At 44.6% G+C, this 26,598-nt stretch overlaps 1 protein-coding gene across 1 annotated transcript in view; it reads left to right on the forward strand.

Moving 5' to 3' along the window:
* Positions 1–1,630: 1,630 nt before the first annotated feature.
* Positions 1,631–26,598, forward strand: part of LOC100994561 (HLA class II histocompatibility antigen, DP beta 1 chain-like) — a 28,414-nt gene continuing 3,446 nt past the window's right edge. Inside the window, exons 1-3 of the mRNA XM_055113460.1 lie at positions 1,631–1,727; positions 6,117–6,383; positions 22,254–22,297. Coding sequence (XP_054969435.1) covers positions 1,631–1,727; positions 6,117–6,383; positions 22,254–22,294 — 405 coding nt within the window. The 3' untranslated portion in view covers positions 22,295–22,297. The remainder of the gene's footprint in view (positions 1,728–6,116; positions 6,384–22,253; positions 22,298–26,598) is intronic.

Raw genomic sequence — 26,598 nt, forward strand, 5'->3', positions numbered from 1 at the left:
ACTCTGTGGGTTGTCTGTTTATTCTGCTGATGGTTCCTCTTGCTGTGCAAAAGCTCTTTAGTTTAATTAAGTCTCAACTATTTATCCTTGTTTTTATTGAATTTGCTTTTGGGTTCTTGGCCATGAAATCCCTGCCTAAGCCAATGTCTAGAAGGGTTTTTCCGATGTGATCTTCTAGAGCTTTTATAGTCTCAGGTCTCAGGTTTAAGTCCTTAATCCATCTTGAGTTGATTTTTGTATAAGGTGAGAGATGAGGACCCGGTTTCGTTCTCCTACATGTGGATAGCCAATTATCCCAGCACCATTTGTTGAAAAGGGTGTCTTTCCCCACCATATGTTTTTGTTCGCTTTGTCGAAGATCAGTTGGCTGTAAGTATTTGGGTTTATCCCTGGGTTCTCTATTCTGTTCCCTTTGTCTATGTGCCTATTTTTATACCAGTACCATGCTGTCTTGGTGACTATGGCAGGGAACGTGAGCTTTTTCCCCGCAATCCTATACTGGCTCCTTCTACTGCATAATTATTTTCTTCTCTTGAATTTTACATGCTAGTCTTCTATTTACATTTTAACATTTATATAAACAAATGATGCCACTTTTACATTTTCTTTATTAGATTAGGAGGTCGTACAGGATCACATTTATAGGTCTTTAAATTAAGGAGTAATATTCTTTGAAAGTTTATGAAACTATTCAGTATAAACACCACAGAATCAGATGTTTTGGAAAATGTAGGGTCTTTTATGACATTTTTTCATTTCTTCCTCATTCACTGTATAATTTTTAGTCTCATTTTTCCAAAGCAATTACAGATCAGTTGATCTAATTTGACCTTAAGAGCTCTGCTGTAAAGGCAGGTCATATCATCCCCATATTGAAGACAAAGAACTGAAGTCCAAGATAGGCAGTGTCCTTCAAGCTGCATACTTCCATGGTAGTGTAGGTGGTGTGTCCATGCTCCCAGGTGTCAGGCCCCTAGACTGAGCCCTGCTGACCCTGATGACAGTCCTATGGAAGGAGCCAGTATCCCCTGCACATCTCAGGACTCACAGACATGTGGGAGGAAGAAAATATGAATGTGCACTAATCTGAAGCACGGCCTTGAACAAAGGCAAAACAGACTCCAGGCCTCATTTTCAGTTCTTGGATGGGTACTCTAATCTCTCTAAATCATGCCACTGAATGACCTTTTACACACTGAGATAGCATTTCTTCCACACCAGGCCATGTCCTGTGAGTGTGTGAGGTGTGGCAGAATTGGGGAAATGATAATCCCTGTAGGCAGGCCAGCAGAATATCTGAGATCACCTTCAGAGCAAAGAAAACACATCATCTCCCCAAAACTCATGACTCTGACTGGTTAAAATGAGTGTCAGTGTTCTCCATCTGTCATCTTAACAGCGTCACTGGCTCTATATTGTCAGATCTTTAATACTAACTTTCTGCCCAGTGAGCAATGACTCATACAAAGCTCAGTGCCGATTGGTTCTTCTCTCAGACTCTGTCCAATCCCAGGGTCACAGAAGACTGCTTGGGTTCATGGTCTCTAATATTTCAGACAGGAGCTCCCTTTAATCAGTTCTTGTTTTCCTGACTGCAGCTCTCTTCATTCTGCCAACCTTTTCCAACTCCATGATGATCCTGCAGGTTTCAGGGGGCCCCTGGACAGTGGCTCTGACAGCATTACTGATGGTGCTGTGCATATCTGTGGTCCAGAGCAGGGCCACTCCAGATAAGAGCAGAGCTGCTATTCCTGGAGGGTCTGGTTCAGGGAACAATTCCTAGGGGACTTTCTCTTTATGGAACCAGACTCTGAGACAGCATGTGGGGCTCCTGCCTAGTGTCCTTCTATCACAGCTGGAGAATCAAACTCACCTCCTATAGGATAGGTTGCTATCCACCAGGTCTATTCTCTCTCCAGGAACATGGACACAGTAAATAAGGGGAGGTGCTCAGGGGTCAAGTTGCTTGTCTATGGGGAAATGGGGCCAAGAGGTTCAGGATAACCTTGGACAGACAAGGTTTCAGAGAGAGAGGTTGGCAAGTGCAGACTCCTGGGTGTGCTCACATCTGCATCCAACCTTGAGGGGACTCAGGCAGAGAGCCCTTAGCTGGTGTGTCCAGACTACAAGGATCACTGAGGATTCAGTGCTCACAGAGAATGCCTCTCATTCTCCAGGGTGGAGCAGGAGCCAATGCTCCTTGGACAATGAAGGCAAGATGGGAGGGAGGGGGACAGGTTCGAGCCCCTAAAGGCACTCTTGTTGAAGGTATTTCTCCCAGCCTCCCCAGAACTTGGTTGGAGTATTAGGATGGGTTGAAACCTGCCAGAAGAATGAGATAAGGATGTGTGAGTACGTGAAAGAGATTGAGTGTAGGTTATCAGACAGCCAAGAAGGCAGCAACCAAGGGAAAAACCTCTGTCTCCTGCTGTCTCCTTGTGGCTGGTGTAATATTATGGCTTCTATGACCCATTGTTTTTCTCTCAGGCTGTTCTTACCTTTCTGATCCAAATTTACACCAACACCCTGAGAGGAAGGACTGCAAAGTAGGTGTCTTAGTTTTCCACTGACTTCCACCTTTCTGCATACACCCTTCCTCTGAGACCCTTCCACATCCACCTAGGACACCCCTAGAAAGTACTGTTCTCATGTCACCTCCTCATTTTCCAGGGTAACAGTATTCGAATCTCCTGAGGACAGCCCCTCAAGCCCCAAAGCCCCTCACCTATTACCTCAGGTTCATTGTCCGGGAAAGGGTGGAGAAACTGCACTTGTAGTCACAGGGGTGCTGAGAACTAACCAGCAGAATGGCTCAGCCCTGGGAACTGGAGAGGGGTGAGGTTGGGGAGAGAGGAGGCTGGAGCAGCGCTGGTGACACTGAACAGTGTCCAGCAGGAGGTCCATAGCAACAGTGTCCATAGGCAGAGTTGTTTGTAGGATGAGGGGTGGTGTTGGGAAACGCCATGGAAACCCTCAAGGTGCGGGGTAGCAGAAAGCACAGGAAGGAGCGTGATGATGGTGGGCAGTGAACAGGTGGACGGGCAAAGACTGGGTTGAGGTTGGTAGGGGAAATGAGATGAGGCAGTGGAGCCATGTGACAGGAACCGAGGGTGGGTTACCAGAGCTCCCTGTGTAGAATGAATGTCCAATCAAAACCTGCTGGAGGGAGAGCTGGAGCCATAGGGGAGTGGGTAGAGTGGGCAGGGCCAATTCCACAATTCCCTGCTTGCTCTTCCAACTCCACACACATCTCCATCCTCAGAGCACAAGAGGAAAGGCACAAGGAGCCAGGCTGTGGCTTAAAGTGAGAGAGGGGAGGGTGGAGAAAAGCTTGGCTGAGACAACACCTAGGGAGCAGGAGATGACACGGCAGGTGAAAAAACCAGACTCCTGGAGGCAACACCCTTTTGTCTCTGACAAGCTTTAAAATGGGCTTTTTACAGCTGAGTTTCTTACCTCACCCCACCCACTACCCCAAGCATTAGGGCCACACTCCCAAGTCCTCCTGTCACACCAGCTTGGCACTTGCAGAAGCTCATTGTGCATTTGAGTCTTTGGGTACTCACTCTTCTGTTAATCTAACTCCTCAAATAAAATCCCTAGCACAAAAGAGAGGGGGGAAGATCCAGTCAGCAAACAGCCAACAAACACTTTTCAACCATTAAGATCTGGTGCCCATGGAAAGTCTTCTTGAGGTTTTCCAGTAGCTCATAAGCTGATCCAGTTCCTCTTTCATATGCATTTATTTAGAATTTTGCTCCTATTCAAACAGGTCACACAGTGAAAAGAGGAAGGGAACTAACATAGATTGAGCAGTAACAGATACAATACTATGTATTTGACATATGTGAGCTCATTTGGTTCTCACAGCAGTTTTGCAAGGTAAATAGTATTATTACTATTTTGCCTTTCAAGAAATGGAGAGTTAGAAGGTTGTTTCTTGTCCAAGATAACTTAGTAATCAGTCGTAGTGCAAGAACTGGAATCCCTACCTGTGACATGTTCCTTTTCTTACCCATATGGCCTCCATTATATCTTTCTGCAATTATATTTTAATATATCCTATTCTGAGTGAGAGATGAATTCACTCAGATCATTGGTTTTCAAATTGTGCTCTGGGTAACTCAATTGTCAAAGATTCCGCAAACAGGATAAAGTTTTCCATATACAAAAAAAAAAAAAAAAATTGAAGTTTCAAATTCCACCATATACTCATCACTTATATCTGCTTTGCAGGTAAAATTCCATTTAAAAAGTTAAATGTTGCAAAAGAAAGTTTTGAAATTCTTACTCTTGACTAAAACATGTTCTCTTATTGGTGAATGAGGAAGAGGAACAAAGACTAACAAATTAAAATGAGAGGATACACACTCAGAGTGGGGCACTTGAATAGGGAGGGGCAGACTAAAGGGGCTGGGGGCGATGGGCCTGGGTGTTTAGGGGGCTGGAGCCCAAGGCACCAGGAGAAGAGGCAGGTTAAGATATCTAAAGTCCTGGGATCTTGCCTTAGAGATGACACTGGAAACTACAGGCCCAGTCTATGGTGCCGCTGTGCCCAGCCCCACCCCTTCTCTACTGTCCTCTGCCACCAGCTGTGCATCTTCTATGAGGGGTGAGGTTAATAAACATGAGTTGCTAATTTGTAGAACATGAAACAGGTGTCCAAAACAAACCTTAATTTGCTGTGTGCAAATCACAGCACCTTAATTTCCCCACTGTGACCAGGAACAGATCAGGTCTGAAGAGGCTCAGACATGTGCTGGGTCATTGCTACTTCTGTATACACATGCACCTGCCAGACACTGCCCATGGTGCTCCCTAGGAAGAACTGCAGGTGGAAAAGGCTGCCACATTTCTTTATGTAAAAATGACACCATCAATGCCTCTAAACCTAAAGGAGTCTGGTCACTTAGTTTTCTGGTTGTTCTGGTGATTTTCATTGATTAAGATATTTTCCAGGTGTTTTGAGATCAAGTCTTTCTACAGTCATGTTTGAAAAGTGAAAATTAACTTTCAGGCTATATTGTCTTTCTTATGGCAAACTTCAAGAAGTTTTAAGAAATGCATTTCTGGCCAAGTGCGGTGGCTCACGCCTGTAATCTCAGCACTTTGGGTGGCCGAGGAAGGCAGATCTCGAGGTCAGGAGTTCGAGACCAGCCTGGCCAACATGGTGAAACCCCGTCTCCACGAAACATACAAAAATTATCTGGGCGTGGTGGCGCACACCTGTAATCCCAGCTACTCAGGAGGCTGAGGCAGGAAAACTGCTTGAACCCGGGAGGCGGAGGTTGCAGTGAGCTGAGATTGCACCACTGGACTCCAGCCTGGGCGACAGAGTGATACTCTGTAGAAAGAAAGGAAGGAAGGAAGGGAGGGAGGGAAGGATACTCCATTGAAAGAAGAAAGAAGGAAGGAAGGAAGGAAGGAAGGAAGGAAGGAAGGAAGGAAGGGAGGGAGGGAGGGAGGGAGGGAGGGAGGGAGGGAGGAATGCATGGAAATGCATTTCTGCATTTCCAGCATGCAGAGATGTCCAGCATGCAGAACAGCAAGAGCAACTTGAGGTATTCTCAAGAAACTGGCAGAGAAGAGAGAGAACCTAGCTGTAGAAAGGGAAAGAAGGAATGGAGGGCTTCCTGGAGGAGGTGGCATTTGAGCCAGGACTGACATCAGGATGGAAATGTCAGGCAGGGAGTTGGATAAGGGGAGCAGCTCTGCCCTCCAGGTCCCCAACTCCTCCCATCCCTACTGTTTCTCTGCCTGAGGGACCCTCCCCCTGATGAGATTCTGCTCCTCCCTGAGACTCCACGTGAAATGTCTCCCCCTCCTCCTCCAGCCGCCAGCAGAAGGGGCTGCTTTCCCTTCAGCGTGCGCCCCTCCCTAATGATCACTCAGCCATCCTGAGCAGTGAGTCTCATTCTTTTCAGTAAATCCTCTCGCTGCGTGGTGAGAAAACTGATGCCTGGAGTCTGTGACCTGCCTAGGACCACAGAACTCGGTAGTAGGAAAAATCGCATTTTTAAATCCAGTCCTGAGTGGGAAGATTTGAGGAAATAGCTAATATTGAGGAGGGGGGTGTTGTTGGGAGTGGCACCACCCCCATCTCTCCCTGCTCTTCACAGAGAATTCCGTCTACCAGGAACGGCAGGAATGCTATGCGTTCAATGGGACTCAGCGCGTTGTGGACGGGCTCATCTACAACCGGGAGGAATACGTGCATTTTGACAGCGCAGTGGGGGAGTTCCTAGCAGTGATGGAGCTGGGGCGGCCCATAGGCGAGTACTTCAATAGCCAGAAGGACTTTATGGAACGGAAGCGAGCCGAGGTGGACAAGGTGTGCAGACACAAGTACGAGCTGATGGAGCCACTCATCCGGCAGCGCCGAGGTGAGGGCTGTGGACCAGGGCTCCTGGGGCAGCCGTGGGGGCCGGGCCCAGGGAGTAGGGGCAGCCGGGCCGGCCTAAGGGACCTTAGTGCCAGGAGGGAAGGGGACTTTGAGCTGGGGATTGATGGGAGGAGCCCAACCGGAGCTTGTCAGGAGGGTGAGCACGGAGATTGGGCTGAGCATGGAGTGAGGAGGATGGAGGGAGAGAGACCCCTGGGACTTCATCAGGCCTGGCAGCTGACTGCATGTGGGGTGAGGGGAAACAAGGCCACAGGACATCGTGCAGGGGTGCGGTGTGGAGATGAAGGTGGAGATGGCACAGCAGGCCACGCAGAGAAGAAACCTGCAGGGAGATGGCCGGGTTTGAGGTGCTTGAGGGGCCAGATGGGTGGTCTGATGGGCAGGTGAGAGAAGAGTTTGCAGCGGGGGAGGGGCCTGGCCTACATGAGACCACCCAGGGAGAGGGGACCCATCAGGAGGAGCATAGGACTGGATCCTGGGAACTGGACATTGTGATTTTGTAACGGCTTCATTGTCTGGGGTATATACCCTGGTTCTTTGTCATGGCCGAGAAAATTCACAACACAGACACACATGAGGAGTGGGTTTGGGAGTGGAAAGTTTAATAGAAAAGAAGAGAGAGAAAAAATCCTTCCTCATGCTCAGAAAGTGGGTTGCCCAAAAGAGGGTCTGCGGTTTGTGGTGGAATGCAGTCGGTTTTGTACAGAGGTTGAGGAGGCGGTGATTGATTTACACAGCGCTCAGGGAATTGGTTTGACCAGTTGTGTCATTTACATAGCCCACGAAAAGACTGACTCTCCCACCCTAGTCTTTTATTATTCAAATACGGTCTCTAACTGGTGGTGGACAGGATACCTGTACATGTGGTTTTACCTGGAGGCTGCCATGACACCTGTAAACGTGGTGACAAGGAAAAGAGAGTGGGAACCGCCATATTGGATGTACCTGACTTCCAGGTACAGCTGCCAGCATTTACATATAAAAGCTTCTAGTTTGCATATCTATGCCTGAGTTTTCAGGCTGCTTTCTGTTAGAGAAGAAATGGTTTGGGGCTGCTTTTTATTAAAGGAAAATTCCACTGAGAATTTTTACCCTTTCTAGCTGCCTAAAAATAATTTCTTAATAACTCCTGTATTATTTACTTCCTGCTGAAAAGGGGCGTCGTGTTGGGGGGCTGCAGTTGGGGCTCCTCCTGAGGTTGATCTAAGGCTTCTTGGAAGAATGGCATGTCCATGTGTGGCTTTGTTTGCAGCACCATTTGAAGTTTGATTGCTTCTAGGCAAAAAGAGATAAATTTTACAAGAAGGTTTAAAATATAGGGTTACCGTATGAGTATTAAGATTACCACCTATAGACTGTAACTATGACAGTAGAGTTTGATACCTGTTACACCAATGGATTGTAATACTGGTTTGTCTCCACTAGATGTCGCTGTACATTACCAGAAACGTTAATATAAAAGCATCATTTCCTTTGAGAAAAACATGTTTCCCCCTTGACTTGCTATTAGGGCATAATTTTTGGCTTAGGCCATTCTTTATAACTGATGATATGATTGGGAGAAAAACGTTATTGGGTGGCTAAAATAACTTTGGTGTTAATCTTGGCAATTCCTTTCCTTTAATTATTAAATTTCTTAATTATTAAATTCTTTCATGACTTTCACAGACCCTCTTACAATGTACTCAACTTTCTGACTTGTCTTAAACAACCAGCCATTTCCTTTTAGGACAAGAATTTGCTATACAAGATCCTTTCTTATATAAAATCCCTTTATTTGTAACCTTCTTTCGATAGCTTAGAGTGCACCATTTACCAATCTTCAATAAAAAAGTCCTATCAAACTTAGTGATAGTAAAATTTTCATGCTTACTTCTTGTCTGTAACTATTACTCCTGCTATAAGCAAAACAAACTTGACCAAATTCTTCCTGCAATTATTAATTCTGTCATAAAGATGATAATTAGGCAAAATATTACAGGAATTAGAATTTTACAACCAGAATTCCACATTGTGGGTGCCACAGTATACAGTTCTATTGCAAATAACAGCATGACTATAACAATTCCCACAGAAGTGACATAGTAAATAATTTCCATTTAAAACTTTACTTGCCAAGATATAATGTTTCCCTTTGGGGATTTACAAAGTAACAAATGCAGTCCCATATATAATTAAAATCTCTCTGCAAATATGCATTAAAAATAAGTTCTAATGCTGAGCAGTGAATTTTGAGAGGAAAGGTAGAAATGATAAAGAGTACCTGGTGAGGTAGGAATGGCGCTAAGGCGAGTAGCCCTCACTCATTTACTTACCTTTTATGATTTTCAGCTTAAGATCTTCTATATCTCCACATTGATATTCAGGATGTTCCTCTGGGCTGTCAAAGGTTGCTCCCTCAGCTTTTCAGGCTTTGACTTGAGTGTGATATATTCAGAAGTTGATACTTGTAACTTTTACTGCTGGGGGCGTTGAAAGAAGAACTGTGTAGGGCCCTTCCCAGCTTGGCTTAGGGAAGGAGAGAGAGATGAGTTTTCACCAATACCAAATTTTCTGGCCAAGTAAAGGTGGTCCAATTTCCTGGGGTTGGCCTTTTGCCAGTTGTGTCAATTTCTGTTGGAAGTGAGCTAGAGAGGTTACATTTTTAAACAACTTAGAGGTTTTCTGCCTGAAAACAATCTCTGAGCACGTTGATGATAAGTTTTATCCTTTCCTACGTGAAAAAGCTTGGTGAAGGATTTTAAGGACTTTCCATTGACTGGAGGCCGGTAAATGGAGTTTGTCATCCTCAGGGCTGGAATACCCTTGAGAAGTGGCTTATTTTATTTCTGCAGGGGAATACTGAGGTTTAATTTCTTTTATGGAGGCTTCCGAGATTAAAAGGGCTTGAAGTGTGTTAATGCCTTGAGGCTTCCCTGCCGCCTGCTTAGCTCCCTGCTCAGCTAACCTATTTCCTTTGGCTACTTCATCTGTTCCCCTTTGATGTTCCCTATAATGCATTACTGCTATTTTTCGTGAAAGGAAAACTGAGGATAATAACCTGTTAATTTCCTGGTGATATTTTATAGGAGATGATTTAGTGGTAAAAGAATGTCTTTCCTTTTAAATAGCAGCATGAGAATGGAGAACTAAGAAAGCATACTTGGAGTCAGTGGAAATGTTAGCTATCTTTCCCCTGCTTAATTTAAGTGCTCTTGCAAGAACTATTAGTTCAGCTAATTGAGTGCTTGTGTCTGGGGAGAGACATTAGAGTGACTATTGCTTGTCCTGCCTTATGTATTTCTTGCTTTACCTGCTGTTTGTTAGCTAAAGGCTCCCCTAGAGGACAGTAATCCTGCTACATTATGTGGGGTGTAAACAGTTAAATTATTTCCTAGAGTTAATTTGGAGGCTTTTTTGACTAGTAGAGCCACAGTGGCAATGGCTTGGAAGCATGTGTAAACAATAGGTCCTCCTAACTGCAATTAGGAGGTTGAGAAAAATATTGGAATAGAGTTTTTCCTGAGACATCCCTTACACTCACGCTATGGGAAGAAGAGAGGCCTGGATTAAAGAGGAGAAAAGAGAGAGAGACTGGCTCGAGTGTTTAGAAGGAGGCCTACTTTCCTTCCTTCAATTTCCAGAATCACCTGGCGGCTCCGGTGCTGTAATGGCAGTTTGAGCCACTGGAGCTGGGGTTTGAGCCCCGGGACCCATCAGTCCTGCTGGACCATCTGTGAGACTGGTTCTGACTCCAGTGACCTCCGTCTCCGGGGGTAGTTTGATTTCCAGTGGTCTCCACCACAGGCTGGATAGGGTTGAGGTGGCTTCCTCTTGCTGTTTGGGCACTCCTTTTTAAAATGCCCTGGCTTGCCACACTGATAGCAACTAGCGGATGCACCTCAGAAATCTTGGACTTTGCAAGCCTGCAAAGCTGCTACTAGAGCCTCTGTCTTTCTCCTGAGCTTTCTCTCTTTCTGGGGGGCCTCCTCCTGGTCCCTATTATAAGTGGCCACCCTCAGGAGGTTCTCCAAGGTGCTATCTGGTCCTATAGCTTGCTTCTACACTTTTCTTCTAATATCAAGAGCTGCCTGTGTAATAAACTTGTCCTTTAGAATGAGCCATCCCTTGACTGAATTAGGGGCTAAGGAAGTGTGCTCTATTTGTGCCTCTCTCAGCCTTTCCATAAAAGCTGCAGGATTCCCATCTGGCTTTTGGTCTATCATAGACAGTTGAGAGGAATTAAGAGGTCAGGCCTTAGTTCTTCATAGACCCTCTAATATGCATATTTTTTAAATGCTTCCATTTCTATTCATTTGCAGAGCTATTGGGGTCCCAATTGGGGTTGTCGAGAGGAACTGCTTCCCTTCCTACTGGGAATGGTGTTTCTGCTATTTTTTTCACTTTCCCTATCTCTTTTCTTCCCTTTTGGTGTATTATAGGAGACATGTTGCTCATCTCCAAAATTATCTGCTGCCTGCAGAGCTGCCTGCTTTTCAACTGCGGTTAGAGATTTGTTTAGGAGCAGCATAACATCCTTCCATGCGAGGTGAAACACCTGAGTTAAATTCTGGAAAGCTTCTATATACCTATTGGGGTTGTCAGAAAATTAGCATAAGTCTTCCTTTGTTTGCCTAAGGTCCTGTAATGAAAAGGGAGCTTGAGGTTGAAGGGGGCCAGCCCCTCCACACCTGTGGGTATTTCTCATCAGGTGGGACGAGAGACTGAGAAAAGAAATAAGACACAGAGACAAAGTATAGAGAAAGAACAGTGTGCCCAGGGGACCGGTGCTCAGCATACAGAGGACCTGTGCCGGCTCTGGTCTCTGAGTTCCTTCTGTATTTATTGATCACTATCTCTATCATCTCGGTGAGGGGGATGTGGCAGGACTATAGGGTAATGGTGGGGAGAGGGTCAGCAGGAAAACATGTGAGCAAAGGACTCTGTGTCATAAATAAGTTTAAGGAAAGGTGCTGTGCCTGGATGTGCACATAGGCCAGATTTATGTTTGACTTTACACAAACATCTCAGTGCAGTAAAGAGCAGTATTGCCACCAGCATGTCTCACCTCCAGCCATAAGACGGCTTTCTCCTATCTCAGTAAATAGAATGTATGATCGGGTTTTACACCGAGACATTCCATTCCCAGGGATGAGCAGGAGCCAGATGCCTTCCTCTTATCTCAACTGCAAAGAGGCCTTCCTCTTTCACTAATCCTCCTCAGCACAGACCCTTTATGGGTGTCAGCCTTGGGGACAGTCAGGTCAGGTCAGGTCCCTTCCCACAAGGCCATGTCTCAGGCTGTCTCTCTCAGTGGGGGGAACCCTTGGACAATACCCAGGCTTTCTTGGGCAGAGGTCCCTGCGGCCTTCCACAGTGCATTGTGTCCCTGGGTACTCAAGACTGGAGAATGGCGATGACTTTCACCAAGCATACTGCCTACAAACACATTTTTAACAAAGCACACCCTGCACAGCCCTAAATCCATTAAACCTTGAGTCAATACAGCACAGGTTTTCTGCGAGCACAGGGTTGGGGCTAGGGTTACAGATTAACAGCATGTCAAGGCAGAAGAATTTTTCTTAGTACAGATCAAAATGGAGTTTCTTATGTCTTCCTTTTTCTACATAGACACAGCAACAGTCTGATTTCTCTTTACTTCCCCCATATTGGCAACCCTAAATAAGGGGAATTCTCAGATGGTTCCCTTGGAAACTGCCTTTCTAATTCTGGGGGATTATTTTCTATAGGCCTACCTGATATGACTATTTAAAAAGCTGGGCTGATCTTACAATGCTTGCAAAGGTTTAGTAAAAAAGCCATGCCCTTGTGCAAAAGAAAATGAGTCACTTTTCTCTTCAAAGTCCTGAGGTTAAAGGAGTTCCAGTGTTTCAGAGTGCACTCCAGAGGGGTGCAAGCTGAAGCTGGTCTGTCACCCATCTAGAAAAAGAAGTGAGAATAAACGTATCCTTTCGTCCCCATTCTTTCATTGTGACCCAGGGTGGAGGAGAAGACAGTGGAAGTGTCCTCCCTACTGTTTTCTCTCCTTGGTTCCTGGGTCCTGGCAACGTGTTAAATGTACCACCCATGGTTGTAGGCGTGGTCCTCCAAGCCGTGGAACTGGATAAACTAAGTGATGGGATTAACCATACTTTACCCACACAACCTTCGTTTATCCACCTTATGTGATCCCCTTTGACGTCCTAAATTTGTGTGATCTGCCTGGCTCCCAGAAAAATGGATCTCCAGAGAGACTATGTCATCTTTGGGTAGGCTCCTTTAACGGAGGCAGTGTGCTAGATTGCCTGCCATTACGGCCCATGCTAAAACATTTACCCTTAGCAAAATGGCTCTGGTTAACTTCCGAACCTAAAATCCCCTTGCTAATTAAGTACTATCCTAATTGGAGACAGAAATGAACGTAGGAACCTAATGGCTGTTTTTCCTGCTGATGAGACAGTATCAGAACTAAAATTTCACTACAGAGGACATTTTACTCCTAACTGTTGAAGACAGTGCTTTCTCGTTCACAGAAGAGGCTTTTCTAGCGGCACGAAAGAATTTGGAAGCTGCAGTGTTACGGTAAAAAACCGCAAGGTGCCTGATGAAGAGGATTTCTATTTCCACTAGGTGGTGCTGTTGGCTTAGCACTACCATGTGCTCGCCAGAGAGGATAGAGAGTAACAGTTACTGCCTGTGGCATTTGCCCATCTTCCCTAACAGGAGTGTTTCCCTGAACTGTAAAACTTCCCGCAAATTGCACACAGAGAGAGAGAGGACAGGAGACATAGTGACCACGGATACAAAGGAAAGGAAAATTTTGCAACGGGATAGCTGGAGATCCATTACCAACACCTGGACAGGCTGTCGGAGGCTGGGTTCAGTCCAGAAGCCTTTGAATAACACCAGGGTGTGCCCTGGCCAGAAATTTTCAGTTGCCCCAAGACTTTTCCCAGCCTCATGCGATGGTGAAGTTCTCCATGAAAGGAAACTGGTATGAAGAGATCCTTGAGATTAAAGAACAGATTTGACGTTTGCTCTATACTCACCACTCCGATGTTTCTATCTTCCATTCTGATTTGGATCCCGGATGAGCTCCCAAAATGAAACAGCTCCACTGTCTAGGGTATATACCCTGGTTCTTTACCATAGCCGAAAAAGAATTCACAGCACGGACACACACAAGGAGTGGGTTTAGGAGCGGAAAGTTTAATAGAAAAGAGGAGTGAGAGGAAAAGCTTCCTAATGCTGATAAGGCAGGTCGCCCAAGGGAGGGTCTCCTGTTTCTGGTGGAAAGCAATTGGTTTTGTACAGAGGCTTGAGGAGGCAGTGATTGATTTACGTAGGGCTCAGGGGATTGGTTTGACCAGGTGTGTCATTTACATAACCTGCAAAAAGACTGGCCCTCCCACCCTAGTATTTTATTATACAAATGCGGCCTCCACCTGGTGGAGGCCATGATACCTGTACCCGTGCTTTAACCTGGAGGCTGCCTTGACACCTGTGAACGTAGAAGGAAAAGAGGGTGAGAACAGCCATATTGAATTATCTGGCTTCCAGGAACAGCTGCCAGCATTTACATAAAAGCTTTAGTTTGCATATCTATGCCTGAGTTTTCAGGCTGCTTTCTGTTAGAGAAAAAATGGTTTGGGGCTGCTTTTTATTAAAGGAAAATTCCACCAAGAACTTTTACCCTTTTTAGCTGCCTAAAAATAATCTCTTAATAACTCGTGTATTAATTTGGCCAAGAGAGAAATCCTGTGAACGAGACCAAAAAGCACTAGTGAGCCTCTCACTAAACAAGGACCTTTGTCCTAGAGAAAGAGGAAAGAATGAAGGGGGAGGAGGAGGAGGCTCAGAAGGTCACACCATTGATCCCTCTGTTCCTGGGAAACTGAAGGGAAGGTCATCTGATAAGAGGGAGAAGATGCACACATTAAGTAAGGATGAGGAGAGTGACATGGGTTTAGGAAAGTTGCTGGCGTAATTGGTTGAGAGAGGTGTCCAAATAAAAGTAATACAGTTTGCAAAATCTGTCACTAAGACTTCATAGAGGCCCAAATCAGCGACATGGCAGCATTTTCTTTCATGGTAATCAGCTTCCAGATTGCAGAGACCCGCCCCCTGATGCCAGACTAAGGAGTGTGGATTTCTCCTCTAGGCCAGCAGGTCCCCAACCTCACTGCTCAGAAGACTCTCCTTGAGATCCTCTGTGAAGCAAAGATTCCCCCAGACTCACTGCCTAGAGATTCAGATTCCCTGGGTGGGGAGGTCTGGAGATCTGTGTTTTTAATCAGCTCCCAAGTGATTCCCATGTAACCAGATAAGTGTCAGAACACTGAAGATTTTTGAAAATCTTCAGAAATCTTAAAATGACAAGACTAGAAATCTGTTTTCGGAAGACTGTGAAGTCAGTTGGAGAGAGCACGAACCAGAGGCAGGGAGATGAGATAAGAAACTGCTATTATTGTCCAGGGAAATCATAATAAGGGCATGAATTAGAATAGAGAAAAACACAGGGGTAGGGGAGACGGAGGAAGGAGGAGGATAGAAGTTCTGGCCATTCCAGTGTGGATGCCCACCCAAATCTAGAAGTAACTGAGCAAAGGCAACTAGAACAAACAGGAATCCTTGCCTTGGTGAAATATATTTGAACTGGGTCAGAAATGAGGCCACTGGGTATCAAGCCTTAGCTGCAGCGCCCCCTGGAGGTCTCTGATGTGCTCCAGGCTGACCAGCTCCCGTCAAAGAAGATGGAGCAAAGTGCTTCTCATGGAATGTTCTGGGACCTTAAAACAGACACCCATATATCCCATGACTTTCGTGCTTCCCAGGACACCTACGGGAAAGAAGTTCCACTTAATCCACAGTTGGGATTGAGACATGGGTTGACCAGTCTGATGGATGTTGAGTTTACGGAGGTGGTTGAAGTAGAACGAGAGCCAAGTGCCTCTGAAATAAAATCACATCGAGGGAAGAGGCTGTGAATGTGAATAATCCTGGACACAAGGCAAAAATACCATAGGGAGTAAGGGTTGTGGGTTAGTTCAAGACTGTTTATTTACCTGGTCCAGGCCCATGTCAGTGTATTTGTGTTCTCAAGAACAGTAAATAAGGAACTAGAAGCTCTGATTTGGAACATTCCTGTAATTGGGCTGTTCTCTAGGGGCAGTTGGCCCTTTTCTGCCTTCTCTGGAGGAAAAGGGTACTAGTGGCTGAGGTCCAAAGGAAAAGCTGCAGGTGGTAGCGTGGAAATTGATCTGTAAGCGGCAGAAAGAGAGGGGGCAAAAATAGAGAGGTGCCAAGGCACAGCCAACACCTGGTTATCTGAGAACCTCAATGGATGTGACAACACAGTGCAGAGGAGGAACTTAGGGAAAAGGATGGGATTTCTACTATTTAAGCATGTAGGGGCTCAGGATATTATGTAAATAGGACGATTTTGAGTGTTTGTAGGCGAGGCCAAAAAATCCATAGGTTACTTGCAGAATAAGTCATGTCAAGCTCACTTTATTTTCTTGATATATTTATGAAATATAGTTATTGGACTAATAGACCATGAGAATGTCATTTATATATATATTAATTTCAAGAAATTATTTGAGCAAATTTTTCATCTTTTGCATCAGGATAGAGCACTCAAAAGATAAGGTAGTGTCGCTGCTGATTAAATATTCTTTGTCCAAAGGCTGTTAATCAGTGGCTGATAGATAAGATTTGTTTTAAATGTGCTACGAACTGGTAAGTTTGTGTGCCTCCTATTCTTCTCAATACTATTTCTATAGTTTCAGTACTCCCCTTATCCGCTGACCTAATCACATCATTCCTACTTTTTTTTTTTTTTTCCGAGACGGAGTTTCACTCTTGTTGTCCAGGCTGGAATGCAATGGTGCGATCTTAGCTCATGCAACCTCTGCCTCCGGGGTTCAAGCGATTCTCCTGCCTCAGCCTCCTGAGTAGCTGGGATTACAGGCATGCACCACCACACCCAGCTAATTTTGTATTTTTAGTAGAGACGGGGTTTCTCCATGTTAGTCAGGCTGGTCTCGAACCACCTGCCTCAGCCTCCCAAAGTGCTGGGATTACAGGTGTAAGCCACTGCGCCTGGCCATCATTCCTATTTTCAACATCTAGAAATCAATTCCATAATGAGCACGTCTAAGAAATAATAATCTCAAATGCTATTCCACTTTTCCACTTCCCCACTCCTAGTCCAGCCTAGGGTGAACATCCCCCCTCCAAGAAGGAGCCCCTGCAGCACCACGACCTGTTTGTCTACCACGTGACAGATTTCTACCCAGGCAGCATTTGAGTCCAATGCTTCCTGAATGGACAGGAGGAAACAGCTGGGGTCATGTCCACCAACCTGATCCGTAATGGAGACTGGACCTTCCAGATCCTGGTGATGCTGGAAATGACCCCCTAGCAGGGAAACATCTACACCTGCCAAGTGGAGTACCCCAGCCTGGACAGTCCTGTCATCATGGAGTGCAGTGAGGGTCTAATGACCCTCTAGACTCCACCTCTGAAGAGCAGGGGACTCTCTGGCTCTGGGGTCCACTCATCTGGTTTTATGTGTCTATACCCTGGGACCATGTCCGACCCCATTTTTCTTCTATACAAGACCCTGAGTGTAGTTTTAATCTGGGGACAATGGAGACTTGCCTGCCCCCGGCCTAGGAGGTCCTAAGGATTCATAGTTCCTCTCCTTGTCCAAGAATCTAGGGATGCAGACACCTTCCTGAACTGACCTTACACATGGGAACTGTTGTCTTCCTTCAGCCTTTTAGCTTATTCTAAGTTATTTTGAGAGGCAACTAATTGAATCTGAATTTGTCTGTTGTTGAGGTCACACCCTCTGTTCCAGAATTGAGAGAGTGACTGTTTCTCAATTTCCTGTCATGCAAGATGTATTCCCCTCACTCTCTTCGTGCCGATATTCTGCATCAGGCTGCAGGATCTCAGACAGGACATGAGCAGGGGTGCAGCTGCTTGAGGTGACTCTGAACCTGAGCCTGTTCTTCCTAGAGGCACAGTCTGATTCTGTGCAGAGCAAGATGCTGACAGGAGCCAGGGGCTTCATGCTGGGGCTCATAATCTGTGGAGTGGGCATCTTCACGCACAGAAGGAACAAGAAAGGTGAGAAATCCTGTGAGGTGACCGATACCCACCTTTCTCCTGACTTGCTCACCCTTCTTCCATGATGAGGGGCTGAGACAAAAAAGCTATGCCAGAGAGCTTGCTGAAATCACATAGTCAGGAAACAAAGACAGCTTCTAAGGAGAGAGGAATCCCAGCCTGGCATCTTAATGCAGCCAGATGCATGAGGTCCCAGTTACTCAGGCTCCTGCAGAGCGTCCATTGAGTGATGGGCAATGGAAGTGTGATGGAAACGTTTCTCTAATTGTCTGAGGTGGTTTCAGTAGCTGAATACATTCTCTTTCCTCCTTTCATTTCAGTTCAACAAGGATCTGCATAAACAGGCAATATTCCTGCTTTGATTTCCTTGTTGGGGGAGTTACAGGAGGACGTAAGTCCTTTCTGTACATTGTGACACTGAGGCTTCTCTAGGAAGAGAGTCTCAGGCCTGAACCCCTGTTTCAACCTCAGCCCTGGGGTGAGTGGGGAAAGAGCATTGCATGGCTCCATTGCTAAAGGAAGCTCAGATCAACTCTATTCTTTATCAGCCTGAGATTCAGCCTCTCACCGTTATTTTTCTCTCCTGGGACTTAAAGGAAGGGGGCCAGCAACCTGGGATTACTGTTTTTTACCTCCACAGGGTTCCTGACCTTGCCTAAAAGACTAATGTACCTTGGAACAAGCATGTTCTGTTTCTTTAGTCCCAGTATCTGCTTCAAGGACAGACCCCCAGCCTCCCAAGAGGATGCTGCTGCTGAGTAGTTGCACTGAAGCCAGTTTCTATCATTCTGTTCCTGGATTCAATGCATGATTTCTCTCATGGGGCCTCCAACCAAGTTCCTTTCTCCTTAGTGCCATGAATAATCAAAACCCAACATGATTGTTTTCTGTTAAGAATATATACCAAGTCATGTCTCATCACTTTTTTTTCTTGAGGGTTTTGGCAAACAGCAAGAGTTAATAAAGAAGTTCATTGTGGTTTAGACATAAGAAAGAAGAAAACCATGAAAATCCATCCAAACTATTGTATAAGGTGGCCCGTTGGACATAGACCTCTCCTGGATTTACTATATTTCAGTGAGCTGCCCCATCATCATGTTTGGTGTCTTCATCCATTTAGGTCTGAAACCACTATTCTTAGCTATTCAATGGTGAACAGACTGCAAATCTGTGTTATAGGGCCCATATTAACATAGCACTGATTCAACATATAACTTACTAAGAGCATGTTTTAGCATTACTGTTAAGAAATTAAATAAGCATCAGAATTTAAAACGATAAATATAATCTAACACACTTTCAACACTTTCTTTGCATGCCATCACAAATACTCCTTAACCAAATGTTGCTTGGCCTTTTGAATGCATCAAGTAGACGACATTTATCCTCTAAGTCTGCATTCATTCACCAGCCTAGACCTCCTGAGCTAATAATTCATACAGAGAGAAACGCCTCCCCATTGTTGAAAGTGCAAAGCAATAGGTGTAGCACTCTTTCAAACACTGATCTTTTTTTTACAATCCAAAATTTTTATGTGTTTTGCATTTCATATTAAGTTACTGTAAATCAAGGTAGAAGACATGTTTGGTGTAAGCTTTCCTTTTCGTGTAGAGGATGGATTCTTAACTCCTGATACGCATGATGAGCACTCAGTGGCTCTCTGATACATCCAGTTGTTGGCTTCCTTCTCCCTGACTTCTCACAAGCAGCGTCTGGGCCTTGTGTGCCCCTGGGCACCTATCCCTGGTCAGTTTCCCAGAGCTACCTGTGTTCCTCTCACTATCCAATCAGAGTCATCTCCTTCCATTTTTGTCCCCTGGACGCATGCTGTAGGTGTCAGCAGTACCCAGAGTGGAGTGAACAATCTCCAGACTAACTCTTGCAGGATGCAAAACTGAGGTATCTGCACCCATAATGCACCTGTATCCTACAATTACAGGTCCAGGATATGCATTCCTAGGAAACTGAGAATATAAGGAGTCACAGAAAGGCATCAGATGTGTCTAGCTCTGACATACACAGGTATTTATTGAACTCGGGGATTTCTCAGGAAAAATGCAGTGCAGAGAAAGGTCCCTGATGAGACCACAGCATACAGACCATCCAGTGTGGGCACCACCTTGTCACTACACTTTAAATTCTTCATATTGATTGAGTGCTATCTAAATGTCAGACCCTTTGCTGAGTGCTAGGTGCAGGAGGATAATAGGCAGCCAGGAGGTAGAGGGGTCTTGGGGTACATAAGTCATTGTGGTTGAAGAGCAGAGATTCAAAAGAAAGTTAGGCCTGGAGATTTAAAGGAGACCGAAGCTGGTGACTTCCTTATGTCAACTTCTGACTGAGAAAGTTTGACACCTGGAGTAGAATAAACACAGTGGGGTTAGGACTGCCAGCTTAGTGTTTTGTCCCCCATCCCTTTCCATCCCTGGTCCCTTCATTTTCTGCCCCTCACAGTGTGAATAAACTCTCACAGATGCCAGACCATCTCCTTCTTGTCCAGGTGCACAAATAACTGCTCATCTTCATCAGATTCAAACATATACTCCCCAGAGGGTCTGTGTGTCTGCACAAACTCTGCATACGTTGACACATGGTCTGCTGCATGAAGGGGAAGAAGACTGCAGAATGAGGAACACATAGGAAAGTACACAGAATACAAGAAGCAAGCAGGTAATGGGAAAGTTTTTAAGAATGCAAGGGAATAACACAGAAAATGAGAAATGCAAAAATGAATGAAAAGAAAAGGAATGGGGATAAACAATGATAGAAATGACTCATAGAAGATTTCAGTTGTTTCCCTGGTCTCTGAAGACTTACACAACCCTCACATCATTCCAATAATGATAACACTGAACACAATCAGAAAATATTCACTGAACATGTACCATGTGCTCAACTTATTCATTGAATCCTCACACTTCCACGTAGAAGTGTTCAAAGAAGGCCGGGCGCGGTGGCTCACGCCTGTAATCAGCCGGGCATGGTGGCAGGTGCCTGTAGTCCCAGCTACTCAGGAGGCTGAGGCAGGAGAACGGCGTGAACCCGGGAGGTGGAACTTGCAGTGAGCTGAGATCGCGCCACTGCACTCCAGTCTGGGAGATAGAGCGAGACTCCTTCCCAAAAAAAAAAAAAAAAAAAAAAAAGAAGTGTTCAAAGAAAAACTTCTGGCCAGGCACGGTGGCTCATGCCTGTAATCCCAGCACTTTGGGAGGCCGAGGCAGGTGGTTCACTTGAGGTCAGGAATTCAAGATCAGCCTGGCCAACATGGTGAAACCCCTTTGTCTCTACTAAACCTCTTTGTCTCTACTAAAGATACAAAAATTAGCCAGGCATGCTGTCTGTAGTCCCAGCTACTTGGGAGGCTGAGTCAGGAGACTCACTTGAACCGGGAGGAGGAGGTTACAGTGGGCTGAGATTGCGCCACTGCACTCCAGACTGGGTGACGGAGTGAGACTCTGTCTCGAAAAAAAAAACAGAAAAAAGAAAAAAAGAAAAACTTCAGCTGAATTCAATTTAAAAGAGTCAAATTGAGCAATGAACGATTCGTGAATCAGGCAGCCCCCCGAGGCAGAGTAGGCTCAGAGACTCCATTGCAGGCATGTGGTGGAAGATTTATGGACAGAAAAAGGAAAGTGACATACAGAAAACAGAAGTGAGGTACAGAAACACCCAATTGGTTACAGCTGGGTGTATCCTTATTTGAACACAGTTTGAACAGTTGGCTACATACGATTGGCCGAAACTTGGTGATTGACACAAGTGTAGGCTGTTTACACCTCCACTTGTTATAGTTCACGATGTACAGAGAAACCTTTAGGCCAAACTTAAAATATGTAAGGAGGCAGCTTTAGGCTAAACTTGATTTAACAATTTTCCTCTTTTGGTAATCTTCTCAATTTTTAGAGATTTACCAAAACTTTAGTCATCGATGCCACTATCACCATTGTAAATGTACTTATTTGGTCTTGAAACCCCCTGGGAAATAGCAGAACAATGAGTTTTGTAAGGGGGAACAAGGATTTCAGGTTATTTTATTTTATTTTAATTTTAGTTTTGTAAGGGTTAGATTACAGGGTACCTCCTTTTGTTGGAACATTCTGTTTATAGGAGAAAAAAACAAAACCTGGTCTGTTTTAGGATCTATGTGTTTCCTTAAAGTCTTAGTTTAATCATGTCACATTTAGCACAAGTGACTCCATTTTGGTTTGGTCTGGTCTGTTGGGGCTTAGTGCATTTGGCCTTTCATTAAAGTCCAAAACAATGGCCTCCCATGATTTTGTTTAAAAATGTCCCCTTTTTGGTCAGGTTCTCACTTAGGTGAGAATGTGACCAAAGCTTAGGGCCTTAGCGCCACTCTGTTACCATCATTTTGGGTTTCCAGTCTCGACACATCATTCATAGGTTAAAATGCCATCATGGTCACACATTTCTTTCAATCTTGTCATTCTAGTTGAAGAGAGACAATTTGACATTCTAGAGATGACTGCATGCAAACATTTAAAACTTTCGAGAGAATACAGTGCACCAGGTAGACTACTATTATGACTATCAGGAGGATAATACCAAGAGTTTGGAGTATGCTCCTTACACAGGGTCCCCATAAACCAAACCACCCAAAATTAAATAGATCAAAGAATGAGCTAAATAAAGAGTTTACTCATTTAAGCAGTCTCTTCATTAATTACCTACAACTGAATCTCTGTAATACCTGACCTGATGTATTTCTCCATAGGCCACAAGTGCCAGCAGCTGCACAGATACTTCTCTGTTTAGCCAGTAAGTAATCTACAGCAATCCTACTATTAAGCATAACTTTCACAAAAGAATGTAAAATCTGTTGTGTAACCATAGCCCTTACAGTAGACTCTGTTTAGAGCCTATCATGAGGGATACATTTCTAATCATTGCCTGTTTTACTCCAAATCATGGTAAAAAGGACCTAAGGAAAAATGCCCTTCTAGAAGACTGAAGGCCTCCTGGCAATGTTCTCTTTAACCCATGATGTGGAATAGGGGAGTGAATCAATGTTCTGTTTCTGACTGATTATGAGGCAACCTATGTACCATTAAAATTTCTCACCTACACTGGGCCTTCATCTTTCATCTATCAAGGTGTGAGGTTATCCATGTATAAGGCTGGCTGCAAAACCCTTCACCAATAAAAGTATACCTACCCCATGAGTGCACACATCAGACCCCCTTTTCACTTCTACTGTTCATAGAGGCATAAGCAAGGGAAAAAATACTCAAAGATAAGACCCTCCATATAGCAGAGAAGTCTTGATCTGTGATCTTGGTGAAAGCTGTTCACATCAAGGATACCATCTTCTTCTAGGGAGAAACTTCCCTGGTTAGCTTTACCTTACGGGTTCCAATGGGTGTATATTTCCAAGAATGTGGAGGGATCCTTCTCAGTTGTGAGATCATGAAGCCAAAGTTCATGGTTCTGATGTTTACTGCAGTGTGGATGGCAAGGGCAGTCTTTCTCTGATGTTCTCAGAAGATCCAATCTTCAGGTTCTAGATTGTGAAGGGGTTGATTGTCCTCAGTCAGTGAACCATAAAAAGCTTTCTTTACCTGGTGAAAATACACTGTGAAATAATAATCTACTGTTATAACATCAGTTCACTTGTATAGGAAAGCTTTTACACAACCAGAAAACATGCATTGAAAATGACAATTGACTGAAATCTCTTCATAAATGTTTAAATGGCTCATGAGGTAGCAGAATGTACCTGAAGCTTTGATTGTCTTCCCAGGAATATGGGTTTGGCAAACCAAACATTGGTCATAAACTATTTTAGCAATTTAGAAGTCACCACACCAATATGCATTTAACTTGGATCATTTTATCTTTTCCATGATGAGTCATGGAATGCAGAACTTTAAATTATAAAAGCTTTAAAAGCTCAGGAAGGATAAGGCAGCCACCTTGGTTCTCCATGAGTCCATGCTTGACACGGTTGTTTCTCCAATTGAGGTGCATAGCACTGATAACTGATGGGTTATCATAGGTAATTTGAGTTAGACCACAGAGTTTATTCAAATTGTGTATCTAAACAATTTCAGTATTGGGTGATTTAGCATGAAAGACTTGCAAAGTATTTTCTTGGTATTCAATTAATTTGTGTTCTACTTGGGATGGCAGTTTTATAAACCAGTCAGTCTTTTAAGCTCCAGGAAGCAGGAGAATGGCGTGAACCTGGGAGGCGGAGCTTGCAGTGAGCCAAGATCGTGCCACTGCACTCCAGCCTGGGCGACAGAGTGAAACTCCGTCTCAAAAAAAAAAAAAAAAAGCTCCAGGAATTCTTACCCAGTAAAAATGATATGATTCTAAAGTTATCAGAAACCTGTAATCAAGAATACTTTTTGGGGTCCTTTCCATCCTTTCAGGAACCTCCTGAAAGACACCATATTCTAGAACTGTGCCTACTTGTGAAGTTTTCAGAAATTGCACCAGCATTAAGCAATTAACTGTGGAAATGACCTTCCTTCCTTCCTTCCCTCCTTCCTTCCCTTCCTTCCCTCCCTCCTTCCTTCCTTCCTTCCTTCCTTCCACTCTCTCTCTCTCTCTTTCTTTCTTTCCTTTATTTTGAGACAGAGTATCACTCTGTCGCCCATGTTGGAGTGCAGTGGTGCAATCTCGGCTCACTGCAACTCCGCCTTCCAGGCTCAAGCAATTCTCATGCCTCAGACTCTCCAGTAGCTGGAACTACAGGTGTGCAGCACTGCACCAGGCTAATTTTTGTATTTTTAGTAGAGACTGAGTTTCACCCTGTTGGCCATCCCCAAAAGGATATTTAGCCTTAGATTTTGAGAGGGATCTATCTGCTTTTGATTCCTGGTGTTTCATGAGGAAAACAGAGTTATATCCCAAAGCAGGATCGTAGTGCCTCCTCTGTTTTTCCCAAGGAGTCCCAGGCTGTTAGAAGTTACCTTAGGTCCTCTCATGTGTGCAACAAAAGTGGCAAGAAGACAAAATGGAGAAAAACAATTCAGTTGGCTAAAAAGAAAAAATAAATAAATAAAAAAAAACAAAGATCCGAGAAGAGAAAAAACCAAAAGGCCCTTTAAATATACCTATAGCTTGGATATCCACTTTTAATTAAGCTGACTTTTAACTATAGCGCTCTTTCTAAAAAAAAAAAAAAAAAAAATTATTTGTTTGTTTTTAGAGATGGAGTCTTGCTCTCTTGCCCAGGCTGGAGTGCAGTGGTTCAATCTCAGCTCACTGCAACCTCCGCCTCCCAGGTTAAAGCGATTATCCTGCCTCAGCCTCCCGAATAGGTGGGACTACCAGTGCGAGCCACCACATCCAGCTAATTTTTGTATTTTTAGTAGAGACAGGGTTTCTCCATGTTGGTCAGGCTGGTCTCGAACTCCTGACTTCAGGTGATCCACCCTCCTTGGCCTCCCAAAGCGCTGGGATTGCAGGCATGGACCACTGCGCCCAGCCTAAAATAATCATTTTAAATCTCTTATTACTTGACTTTAGCCAGGCCAAACAGCCAATATGTCTGGCTTTTGAACTTTACCAAAGGTAATCTCCCAGGTGAAACCAATAAGCTTTAACAAGGTTATGACTTAACCACAAGTGTACGAAGTATTTTCAAAAAGGTAGCAAGCAATTTTTACAAACTCTAGAATTTCCAAACGTAGCTCAGAGAAAGGAAAATTCAAGACGAGAGTCAGAAGTTGTTCATGAGGGGAAGAGAATCAGCAAATAGCAAAGATCAGAAAGATATCAAACCAAACAGGTCTCATTCCCTGAGCTGGAATTGAACCCTGCCTGGCTGCCATCATAAGATGGCAAAGCTTAGCCATTAAGCTACACCATTGGTGGTTTCCATTGTTCCTCCCAGAAGGAGGAGCCTAAGAGCAGCCAATTTTCAGCTTGCAAAGGCTTTTAACTGCTCAAGATAATTTTTAGAGCTAACTATGACATGAACTCCAAAATTCCTGTCCTCCAGAGGGTGGAGACCAAAAGTACCATCATGTGATTATAAGGTCAAGCTCCCAATGACATAAAACAAGATGACAGGGAAACCTTATCCAGTGTTTTTTTGTTTCAGGGACCTGCAGTTTGTAACTGACCAGTTTGCCAGGCTGGCTTGAACAGCAGACTTCTGGGAGTCCTAGGCCCACATTTTATCCTATTTAACCCCTTTTATGACCAAATGACACAGAAAGACCAATTCATAGCACAAAGTACACCAGATTTGCTACAGCTTAAGATTGGCTCACAAATACTTTTTTTTTTTTTTTTAATTTTGAGACGGAGTCTCGCTGTCGCCCAGGCTGGAGTGCAGTGGCGCGATCTCGGCTCACTGCAGACTACGCCCCCGGGGTTCACGCCATTCTCCTGTCTCAGCCTCCCGAGTAGCTGGGACTACAGGCGCCTGCCACCTCGCCCGGCTAATTTTTTGTATTTTTAGTAGAGACTGGGTTTCACTGTGTTAGCCAGGTTGGTCTTGATCTCCTGACCTCGTGATCCACCCGCCTCGGCCACCCAAAGTGCTGGGATTACAGGCGTGAGCCACCGCACCCAGCCTCACAAATCCTTTTTATCATTAATTAAAACTTTGCAGAGGAGACAGTGATTTTTACCACTCCTACAACCGTTTCCACACAGAGAGAGAGGCCAGAAGTCTGACTGCTAAGAAATTCTTACCCTTTTGCCAGCATGCCAGGCTTCTGGGTTCCCTCTTTCTGAGTGGCCCTAGCGACCCTGTTAGCTGCACATAGCCTGGGGGCCAAGCCACAACACAAAGGAAAATCATCTTTTTTGATTTCAGGGAACCATAGGCAAAAGCCTCTCAATTTTGTAAGATGCTGCCCAAGAGATTGCATGAGGGAACTGAATTAGCATTTTCCCTTCCAGCCACAGCAAAATACATGGGACAAAACATAGACATTAGCCACTCTGCTTAGTGCCCAATATTGAACTGGTAAGGCTTAAACTTGCCCCTGGTGGGGCTCTGCTATCTTTAATCTATTCAAAGTGGGGTGGAATGGCCTCCAGCCAGAAGTTTCAACATGTGATCTCTAGACAAGATATAATAAAAAGCTAGAAAAAGG

Source organism: Pan paniscus, chromosome 5 (assembly GCF_029289425.2).
Source record: "Pan paniscus chromosome 5, NHGRI_mPanPan1-v2.0_pri, whole genome shotgun sequence".
NCBI classification, from domain to species: domain Eukaryota; kingdom Metazoa; phylum Chordata; class Mammalia; order Primates; family Hominidae; genus Pan; species Pan paniscus.